The 11387-nt window shown below is 49.1% G+C and overlaps 1 protein-coding gene across 1 annotated transcript in view; it reads right to left on the bottom strand.

Moving 5' to 3' along the window:
* Positions 1-11387, bottom strand: part of LOC101361069 (butyrophilin subfamily 3 member A3-like) — a 53471-nt gene that overhangs the window by 6820 nt on the left and 35264 nt on the right. Inside the window, 8 exon segments of the mRNA XM_023725573.1 lie at positions 523-549; positions 1526-1680; positions 1938-1964; positions 2058-2078; positions 2377-2560; positions 2690-2815; positions 6327-6674; positions 9884-10128. Of these exon segments, the coding sequence (XP_023581341.1) occupies positions 523-549; positions 1526-1680; positions 1938-1964; positions 2058-2078; positions 2377-2560; positions 2690-2815; positions 6327-6674; positions 9884-10128 (1133 nt within the window).

Raw genomic sequence — 11387 nt, 5'->3', positions numbered from 1 at the left:
GAAGCAAAGAGAAGACCAATAGCCACAGGACCAGAAAGAAATGGGAAAATCAAAACTGGATCCAAAAAGGATAGGATTCTCAGGGCCAGAGACATCTAGAACCAAGGACTCCCTAAGGAAGATCTGAAGCCTCAGCAGGCAAATGTCCTTTCTGAAACCTTCTGGAGACCAGCAATGCCTGATCTGCATAGTTATTACCCTGCTCCTGTCCCTCCTGACAACTGAACTCTCCATTGTCACTGATAGCACTAACTGGAAGTATGAAGTGAACAACATGTTTTCAGAGGGTGTTGCTAACCTGAACAGTGGCCTGCGGTAGAGAAAGGACCCCAACAATACGCAGATCTGTGTACTCAAGGAGGAGTCCCTGCAGTCTCAGGAGAGAGGGTACGAAAGTGATAACGAGAGCAGAGATTCCAGTCCTATCCTGGTGTGGGGTCCACTTATAGAGGAAGGGCCACGCTGAGGCAGAGCCCCTGGGGCTTAGGGAGGTAAGGCCACAGAAAAATTGGAGTCACTTACCTGCATACAACTGGGCCTTCCTCCAGGCTGAAAGAGAACACACCCTGTTGAGACTGCAGCCAGATTCAGTGTGAAATGACTGGCTACCATCCTCCCTTCTGTCCTAAGGGTGTGCCTATCCAGAGGGAGACAGATGCTGGAAAAGAGATGAACTCCTGCAGCATGCAAAGCTGGCCAGGGATGGTGGGAAAGTCCCGTGACCACAGGTCAGGAAGCCGAGATTACATTCCAAGTTCCACGCCATCCTGCTGCTGCTGTGGGACTTTGGACAAGTCACTTAGCTGCTCTGTGCCTCAAGAACCTCAGAACCTCCTGTTATACCTGCATTCTACTAAGAATAAAAAAAAAAAGTGATGATATTTTAAAGAATAAAACATAAATTATTCCATAATTGTAAGAAAGCGTTGTTATAACTAGTCCTTTTCTGCAAATGTTTTTCTGCAAAATATCTATTCCCTCAAAGGGGAGGAATGAAAAAGGACAAACGTACATGACCAGGACCAGGGTAAAAGTGGCCAACCATTTTGGAAAAAAATATTTCTAGAGATAATAACACCTGTATTCTGGGGAGCACTCAGCTCATATTATCACATTTCCCTGCTTACTCATTCCAGTCCTCTCCCCATCACTTTTCCATCAGCACCTGCAGGAGCCTGAAAGGACTGACACCCTCGGAGAGGAGGATTCTTGGGAAACCAGTAAGTCACACCGCTACACTTAGTGACCCCATTTATTTATGTAGCTCCTTAAAGGAAATCCCTCAGCATCTGCCTTTTAGCTTCCAGGTGCAGAATGAGAGCTTTGTGTATTGAAGGATAGAAAACTAACAATACAGTGGACAGGCCGGGGCTGGAATGAGAAAACCCACTAGGCATTACAGATTCCAGGGATCATGACCACACCAGAGCTGCAGCCATGTAACAAGTGCCCAGGGGCAATCTCTTAGTTGCCCCCACCCCATTCAAGCTCCCAGGGGCCGTCTCTAATTTGCACCCCTACCCACCTCCAATTTCAAGATGAATAGACATTGATAGCGGTGACACATCAGCAGAAACACCTTCACCCTCTCGTCTGGGTGCCTCAGTCAGGCACCTTTCATGTTTGTGGTGCCTGGGAATGTCATTCCACGCCTCATCCATACCGCCTAGGACTTGCGCCCTAGTCGGGGTGGGGGAAAGTGCTCCCCTCTGCCCTCCCCCCTCACTAAGTCTCTGCACCACCCTCAGGGTCCCAGCACTGGGAGGGAGCAGAGGCCCAGATCATAGAGCCCAGGGAGCAGGATTCCTCCCCCACAACCTTCCACTTCTGCCCCCATGGAATGAGGTCTTCATGTCTATGCCAGAGAGACATGGGGAGATGGGACACCTGGGCACAGGTGGAACGGGAGACCCAGGAGCATCTAGAGAGTTACTCACCAGCCTGGTAAACCACCTTCCTCCAGTCTGCAAGGCAACACACAAGAAATGAGGTGAGCTAAGAGCAATAATGTCTCCCAAATGGGACACAGAGAGTTCAGGAGGGAGAGAAGAACTTACCCAGCTCTGCCTGGAGTTGATCTGAAACAGATTAAAAAAAAAAAATAAGCATGAACTCCCATCCCTAAGAAAAGGAAACGATGGTGTGCCTGTAAAACCCACATAAAGACCCTCTCCATATGGTGGAGAAAGTTCTCCCTCCAGACCCATCCAAGCCTCCACAGCCAAGCTGCCCTCTCTGGATCTCCTGAGCCTCCTGCTCTGGGCAGGGGCCCTGGGTCTTCCTGGAGGCTGCAGCCAAGGGCTCTACTCCTGCTGTCAGCTTTCCCTCTCAGCACCAGCTCTGCCCTCACCCAGCCTCGCCCCTCCCCTGCCTTGCCTCCGGCCTTCAGTGCCTCCTCCGTTTTCTGCCTGTCCTCCTCCTGAGCCTGCTGAAGAGTTTCCTGTTTTTGCCGCGCCTGCACCTTTGCTGAATGTTCTTTCTTGAGAAAATAGCCAGCCCCAAGGATGAGGAGACACAGGATGATCAGGCTCACGGCAAAAGCCGGCTTCCAGGGAGAGGCCTGGGGGAAGAAGGGCTCTGTGGCCAGGCCAGAGACTGCGTCAGGGCCCACCCAGGCCAGCCAAGCCCAGCACACCCAGGACCCTGTTCCCTTCCCTCCAGCCCTGCTGTGAGCAGGAACACCACTGACCTGGGATGAAAATGGCCTTCGCCTTCTCCTGGCCCAGAATGGGGTTGAGGATGGAGCAGGTCACTTTTCCAGCAGAGCTGTCTCTCACCACCAGCGAGGCCTCTACGCGGTACAACCCATCAGAGTCTTGGGCATGAGCCTCAGAGAAAGCCAGGAACTTCTCTCCACTAAGGTCCCTCCACTGAACCTGGGGCTTCGGAAACCACCCGGAGGCCGTACAGGCCACGCGGACCCCATCTTCCTCCGGTCCTTCTATGCGCACTTCAGGGGCAGAGCCCACACCTGTGGGAGAGAAGCTGTGGAGCCCAGGAAGCCGCCTTGTCCCAGGTGTAGGCCTGGGACGCTGGCAGCCTGACACCTACGAAGCTATTCGTCTTCCATTCGGGAGGTTCTATGGGATAAGACGCTCCCTAGTGGTGGTGGGGCTGAGGCCCCACTGCAGGGAACCAAGGATGAATGGAGCATGTGGCTTTTTTAGGAGCTCTGAAGGTGGGGACTGTTCTTTCCAACCACTCAAGTGGGAAGACTGAGACACAGAGAAAAAAGAAGAATTTTCAAACCTCTTTTCTTGAGATGCAGCCCAGGAAACAAATCAAAGGACAAAACTCCAGACCAGCCCAGAAGAAATAAGATGGTGTCATTATAAAAACTTTTCAAGGGCAAAAGTTCAACTAGGCCGTAAGGTTTATTGAAACTAAGTCTTTGTTGGACTTACTCTAGCAAGCAGGAAATATTTGAAATTAAGAGTTTTATGGATTTTGGTTTTTGTTTTGCATTAATTAGCCACGAAGTGTTCTTCATCCAAACTGATCTTACTCTCGTCTTCCTGACACCAAATGAGAGGAAATCTCCCTCGCTCAAGGATAGCTGTTTCCCTGAGCTCTGACACCCAGAGGTCACCATCTCTTCTAAGACCTTGTCCCATCAATTATCACCTCCCTTTCCTCTCCTCTCTTCTCTCCTCTCTCTTCATTCTCTGCTCCTGACCCACTCAGAAACCCACTGCTGACAAGTCGATTTCAACTCATAGTGACCCTATAGGACAAAGTAGAACGGCCTCATAGGGTTTCCAAGGCTGTAAATCTTTAAGGAAGCAGACTGTCACATCTTTCTCCTGTGGAACAGCTGGTAGGCTCAAACTGCTGACCTTCTGGTTTGCAGCTGAGTGTTTTAACCATTGCCCCACCAGAGGTCACACTCCTCCCTGCATCATCCTTGCTGTTAATCTCTTCCTCTCCATCTACTTCTTTTCCTAAAGACATAAACATGTTCATATTTTTACAGTCTCCTTCTCCCCTTCTTTGAAGAGTAAGCTTTATAATCCATCAACAACTCAATGTTCTCACCTCTCACCTAGTTCTCAACCCCCAGCAGTCTGATTTCTACTATTCCATTGAGTCTGTTTTTGGTGAGTTAACAAAAATCTCCTACTTGGCAGCCCAGAAGTCACCCTGCAATCCCTCTTCTTCAGTCTCCCTTCGGCGTGAGACACTGTTGACTACGTCTTGAAACGGGCTCCGTCTTGGCTTGGTCACCCACACTTTCTGCTTCGTTTGTCACCTCTCTGATCACTCTGCTGAGCCTCTTTCCTGGACTTTTCTTCCTCCCCCTACCTCCCACCACTCCTTACAGGCCAGAGTCATTTCAGGGTTTTGTCCTTGAATCTCTACTCTTCTCACATCACACAGTCCCCCTGGCTTCTTTTTCTTCCCACCACTTCTCATTAAACCACTTCCAAAATTATACCAATTAAGCATCTCTGTTTCCCAAATTCCCCGTCTTTATAACCACACCCCAATGGGTTATCTTTACACGGATTCCTCATATACTCCTCAAACTCAAAATTCCAGAACAAAATTCATAATTTTGCCCTATCTGTGGTAAATTGATTACAAGAATAGCCCTGGGTCTTCACCTTCCTTACATCCACCTGCTCTTTGCCACATCACTTTGTAGTGCCCTCCCACTCTTACTCTTGCATAGGTCATGGGACTTTATTTGACTAGTGAGAAATCAGCAAGTGTGACACAAGCAAAGGTTTGAAAACTGCTTCACCATTGAGCCCTCTACTATTTCCATGGGAGGGACATGCTAAGGCTACCCTGCTGGACAATGAGACTCTGGGAACATTTCCTTGTCACCCCAGCCTTTCAGCTGAAGCTATCTGAGATCAGCCAGTTGTCTCCCCTCAAGGTCCATATAGTGACCTCTTTAGCTGACCAAAAATGTACAGATGAGTCCAGTTGAGATTAGCCGAGCCCAGCCTAGATCAGTTGAACTCTAGAAATGCTCAAATTAAATAAATGTTTATTGCTTTACACTACTGAGATTTTCTGACTGATTGTTACATAACATTATTATGGTGATAGGTAATTGATACATAGTTATCAATATTCCTACCACTAAACAGCCAAGGCAAAACCCTGGGAATCTCTGTGGTCCCTTCTTCCCCTCCAAACTCTTATAGTACCAAATCTACTTGCTCAGTTAGGTCTACTTCCAAATCTCTTTAATATCTGGCCCCTACTCTCCCACCTTACTGCCACTGCCTGAGGTCAGGCAGTCATCCTCTCTGCCTCAGAACTACACTCCACACTTTCAGCCTTTCTCCTTCACATCCGTCCTCCTCACAGCTGCCAGAGTGAGCATTCACAGCATTGGTCTGCTTAATATTTCCTCAGCTCTGCATCCAAACTCCGCAACATAACACACGAAGCCTAAAGCCTTCTCTGAGATCATAGAAGACATCTGTCTTCCTCCCCAACCCCTTCTCTCAAATCCCCCCCAAACCTCTACCACCTGTGCCCCTCAGGTCCCACGTACTCCAGTCCCAAGGGCTATTTTGTTACTTGCTATTAACCACATCTTGCTCTGTGTGCCCCCTGCCTTTTCAACTTCAGTCACTCAACCTTGAGGGCTCTGTGGAAACTTGCCTGATAAACTGATGTGCCCGCTTAAGTGTCTACTCCCTAGGGCACTTTTCATGATGGCCCCAGACAGCATTAACCAGTCCCTTCTCTGTGCAACCTATACCAGGAACGTCGCTTTGTCCACTATGGACGCCTCTTTATGGGTCCTCTCCCTCATTCACTCCCACCACCCATCCATAAGGCCTCCATGGGTGTCCAGAACGCACCGGCCACATTCCCATCTTAGGGACTTTGCATTGGCTCTTCCTTTTGTTTGGAATTCTCATCCCCCAGATATGCACTTAGCTAAATCCCTACTTTCTTCAAGCATTTACTCAGACAGCACATTCTCAATGAGGCCTAGCCCAGTCCCAATTCCAGTCCCCATGCCCACATCCTGATCCCCTTTCCCTGTTCTACTTTGTCTTTCATTCTCAGAACTTATCACCTTCTAGCATCACCTAGAACAGATTGTGATTTTTCTATCTCTGCATTTAGAATATGAACTCCACAGGGCAGGGATCTCTATTAGGTTCACTGATGTATCCTAGGCACCTAGAACAGGGCCTGGCACATAGTAGGGGCTCTACATTATTTATACTGAATAAATGAATGAACGAGCCCCCTTTTCTGCATCTATAAAATGAGAGGCTGAATTAAATCGTCCCTGAGGTTGCTCCCAACTCCAACACTCCAAGACTCTAGAAAATATAGAACAAGTCACCAACCTGCCACCTTCACCTCCAAAGTAGCTTTCTCATAGAAGCGTCCCTTTCCGAAGAAGCAGGTGTACAGCCCATTGTCAGAAATCCGGACCTTGTCAATGCGCACAGCAGCCTCCCCCCGGGTGAGGAAGTCCTTCACCAGGGAGGTCCTCCCTGAGTACTGTGGCATCTGCCCCTCCTACCTCTCCCGCTGGTTCTGATAGATGAACACTGCTTCTGAGAACATGGAACGGAACCACCACAGCTCCATGTTCTCTGCACTCATGGCTGGGATCAGGTAGCAGGGCAGCATGGTGTCCCTGCCCAGCACTGCCACAATGGGGTCTGTGGGGCCAATCACCAGGAACTCATCTGTGGACAAAACATGAGAGTGAGAAAGCTAGAGAGACAAAGGCAGAGGGTGGGAGAATACACACTATCAGGTAAAAATTGGAGATAACACACAGCTCCTGAAGGAATGAACTGTGAGGACTCTGAATGCAGTGAGATATTCTGACCACAACATCATGGCGTTGAAATGATGTCAAAGGGCCACCCTCATGTGGCTAGGCACCTGGTCCTAGGCCATTCTGGGAAACACTCTTTAACTCCTTCGTTCTCAAGCTTGAGTGTGCTTCAGAATCACCCACAGGGTTGTAAAACACAGATCTCTGGACTTCATCCCCAAAATTTCTGATTCAGTATGTCTAGGGGAGGTCCAAAATGTGCATTTCTAAGGAATTCCCCGAAGACGTTGGTGAGTCAATGGTACAAGTCTAGCTTCCCATGTAGACAGAGCAGCTTTTGGTTCATTGTTCATACAGTCACCATGACTCAGGGCCAACTTACAGCAGCTAATCACCACAACAAGAAAGAGTTCCAGGGATGCGAATATGCTGGTTCAGGTACCACATTATGAGAACAACAGCCCCATCTCAGGACAGGACTGAAAACTGACCAGAGGCTACCAGAAATCTGGGTGTGAACTCTATTCGTTCAGCCACCACCAGGAAATTCCCCACTCCCACGCCTACCTTTCATTATTTGTGCCCATATCTTTCTCTTACAGTGAATAATATGTGCACTTAAAACCCAGAGTCAAATGTTATTTCTGTTTAAAAGCTGCACTCACTCCCATGACTCCCAGGAGCCTCAATCACTGCTTGTTACAGAAGAAGGCACACTCAGCCTGTCACCCTCGGACTTCTGACCTGGATGGGCTGCAAGCTGGCTGCTCTGCAGGCAAGTCACTCCAGATTCCCAAATACCATCTTCTCTACTGCTCAACACTTGCCTGAGCCACTATTGTCTCCTACCTGGAAGACGGCAGCAGACTGGTCTCCCAGTCTACCCTCATCCCACCCCCACTGTCTGTGTTCTACATGGCAGCCAGAGTGAGCCTTTTATTGTGTGAGCCACAACATGTCAGGGCCCCACTCTGCTCAAACCCCTGCAAAGGCTCCTCAGTTCCCACCAGTGACCCACAGGCCCTATGGGGTTTGCCCCCAGGACCACTCTGACCTCCACTCCTGCTTCCCTCCCCGTCACTCCCTCTGCTGCAACCAACACTCACCTCTTGTTGTTCTCTGAACCACCAGGCACTCTGCCACCTGAGCACTGGCTGACACTTCCTGCAAGAACCCTCTATCCCCAGTGATCCTCATGCTCACTCCCCTCCTCTCCCAAGTCTTAGTCCACATCTCTCTTTCTTGACCACCCTAATGAGCACTGCTGCCTGCCCACGCCACACTTCTTCTACCCTCCCCCACCACGACCACCAACACTGCTGGTACCTGCTCTACTTCATTGTCCCATAGCACTAATCTCCTCTAACACACTACAGTTTTTCTTGGTTTATTACATTTAATATCACTGCCTCCTGCTAGAATGTAAGCTCTGTGAAGACAGAAAGTCTCCGACTGTTCTGTTCATGGAGCAACACCTAAGCCATAGGAGACCCCCCATGAGCATGGGGGGAATAAAGTGAACTAATGCATGCGTGCATGTTTGCTTAGGACGTTAGTAAAGCAGGGACATGTGGGAAAGTTATTTCATAATATCATCTATTTGGCTCTTCTAAACATTAAAGAGGTCGTGGTGAGACAATTGTCAGAATTTTTTATACTAATTTATGGTTTAGGGATTTTTTTTTTTTAATTTTTAACTACAATTAGTGAGGGCACCATAATCTCCCGGGGTGGGGGTGTCTCCACTATCTCCATCTCTCCTGGTGGACAGAACCAGCAGCTCACCTATGGTTCCCACACACCACAGGGAGACGCAGACAGAGGGATGTGGAGCACTCACCGGTAGACCCCTTCATGGACAGCTGGAAGAAGAGCAAGAGTGAAGTGAGATGGCAGAGCAAAGACCTGCTGAAGTCCCCCTCCATTTCTTCAGAGCTGAAGAGAGACAGGGCAAGAGTCAGGGACCCCAGACAGGAGGCAGCCCATCCACAGCTCGGCCTCTGAGAGGAGCACAACACTTCCTACTTGCTAACTGGATGGTAGGCCCCACCAACACTGATACCAAGAAAAGACTCAGCCAGGCTCCTGCCAGCCATTCTGAGGAGACTCTGTGGTGTCAGACAACCGATAAGTTGACCTGGAAACAAACCACTCCTTCCCTTCCCACCCCAATAACATGCACACCGCAGCCCCACTGCTCAGACATCAGGCCTTCCTTCCTCAGCACCGGTGCCCCTCAGGGAGAACTTCCCTCCATCTCCAGGACTCTCACAGCCTCTCCCTCACCCCAGGTCAGAGGACCCTGATGCAGGCCCCCCGGACACAGTGGACATGCCAGCTTCTGCTGCTCCTTGTTCTGTCCTCCTTGACTGTGAACAGGGAGTCACCTGAGAAGCATCAGAGACAGACAGCATCCTCAGAGAGACAGCAGCTCCCATCACAGACGCCCTGCCCTGTTAAGTGTGTTTCTTTGCTTCACCTGCATTTCAACCCCTCCCTATACCTCCCTTCTTCCAGTTGGGGCCTAGTCAATTCCCCACTGGCAGTATATCCTTGCCCACTCTGTATTTGAGGTGAGACTTCTGGCTAACAGCTAAAAGAACCCAGTTGGAGGCTAAGCAGGAGAGAAGAAAAAATGAGCCCTTGTCAAGAAAAGACCCCAAACCACCTGCTGCATGTGAGGAGAGAGGAGGCAGCATATGGTCAGGAAAGCACAGACTCAAATGCTAGGCTCTCCTCTGGGCTCAGGCACTCACTGTGTGACCACCTTAGGCAAGTTACTTGACCTTATCTGTCTTGGTTGCCTCATCTGCAAAATGAGGATATTAACAATAACTCCCTTGATACTCTTAGGGGTTGTAATGAGGATTCAATAAATTTATATTTGTAAAGTTACTACAGGTGATGAGAACAGGGCCTGGTCCTAGTAGGTGCTACATAAACATCTTTAAAATAAATGAATAAAGGTGCAAGCCTCACTGGGGTCGTCCTCAGTCTTCTTAGAGCAGACTGTGCTCCAGTCCCAAACACACACACATTCTCAGCCCCCTCCTCGCAGTCAGCTGCTACCTGGCTCTTCCCCGTGGCCCACAGGCGTCTACACAGCCAACTCACCTGCTTCTCCTGGTTCCAGCTTTGAAAGTCTGTGACCTCCTGGAGCGTCTCTAAACTCAGCAGCTCCAGGAGGTTCAGGGCTGCAGGGACCCTGGCAGACCCCAGATCTGCCCTCAGAGTTGGTACCTGCAGTTAGCTGCTCTGGGAGCCCCAGTCCTTGCTTCTGGGTCAGACACTGTGGGACCAGGGTCCCATATCTCTGAGAGGCAGGTGGTTCCCAGTAGCACCAAGGAAGTAGGATCAGCCTCAGTTAAAGAGATATCTGCAGATACCCCGGCCTTGGGCCCCCACAGAGCGCTTCCAGTGAGAATAATCACCCTGTTCCCACTGGCTCTACCACCATCTGAAAGTGAAAGCTTGCAGAAAGTAGCCCAGCAGACTTGGCCCCGCCCTCTGGACAGTGATCTCTGTTATCAAGGAGGAAGCAGCATTATCACAGCAATAAAACAGCGAAAGGGGCCACACAGAGGCACAGACTCAGAAACCATTTGTTCAACCCCTACTATCTGCCAGCTGGCTTCTGGCTTCAGGAAGTAGGGACTGTATGTGGGCACAGCCATGACTAACACGCAGTTCTGTGCATAGGTCAGGAGTCCCTGGATAACAAAAAAGTTTAAGTGTTCCACTACTAACAGAAAGGTGGGGCATTCGAACCCACCCACAGCCACTTGGGAAGACAGGCTTGGGCATCTCTTCCAAAAGGTCACAGCCTTGAAAACACTATGGAGAGCAGTTCTACTCTGCAACACAAAGGGCTGCCATGAGTCACAATCAACTTGAAGCCGACTGGGGTTTTTTGGTTTATGCACAGGTCTGTCTCTACAGTCTGCTAACGCCAAGTGTTTCTGAGCCAGTTGAGAAAAGGAGCCACGCCCAAGCCCTTCAACAGCATCTAGTGTGATTGGTTTTCTTTGTCTTCACCCACAGGTGATCTGGGACCTCCCCACAATCTGGCAACCAAGGAGTTAACACTGTGCCCATCGACAGCTTCCAGGACCTGCTCCAGGACTATGGCCCTGCCTTTCTGAAAAGACAGCAAACTACTGATAGTTAATACTTAATATATTATTACCATATATTTTATATATTAACAGGTGATATATATATTGCACTATAATATTTTAATATCACCAATCATCTTAGGTACAGCCATTCAGTCCTCATTATCAGCCTCATTTTACAGATGAGAAAACCAAATTTCTTAGCGTTTTACAAGCACACATCCAGCAAAATCTCTATCAGCCTATGCTGCCTTTCGGGTTGTTCTAAATGACCCATTACATTTGTCTTCATTGGAGCAAGCAAGGAGATGCTTGATTTCTGCTCAGAATTCAGCCTGGTGATATCACAACTGTGGGCAAGGTGAGAACTTTTGTATATACCTGAACAGATCCCCAGAGGGTCCATTTATGCCAGTACCCACTTAGGTGTGGGAATATTTGTTAAACCCATTTTAAACCAAAAGTAACTAATAAGACAAGTAAAAATATTATCCTCCAAATCC

The sequence above is a fragment of the Trichechus manatus genome, unplaced genomic scaffold (assembly GCF_000243295.1).
Source record: "Trichechus manatus latirostris isolate Lorelei unplaced genomic scaffold, TriManLat1.0 scaffold00327, whole genome shotgun sequence".
Lineage (NCBI taxonomy): Eukaryota > Metazoa > Chordata > Mammalia > Sirenia > Trichechidae > Trichechus > Trichechus manatus.
Note: the sequence above shows the minus strand (reverse complement) of the source record. Positions and strands in the feature narration are given on the sequence as shown.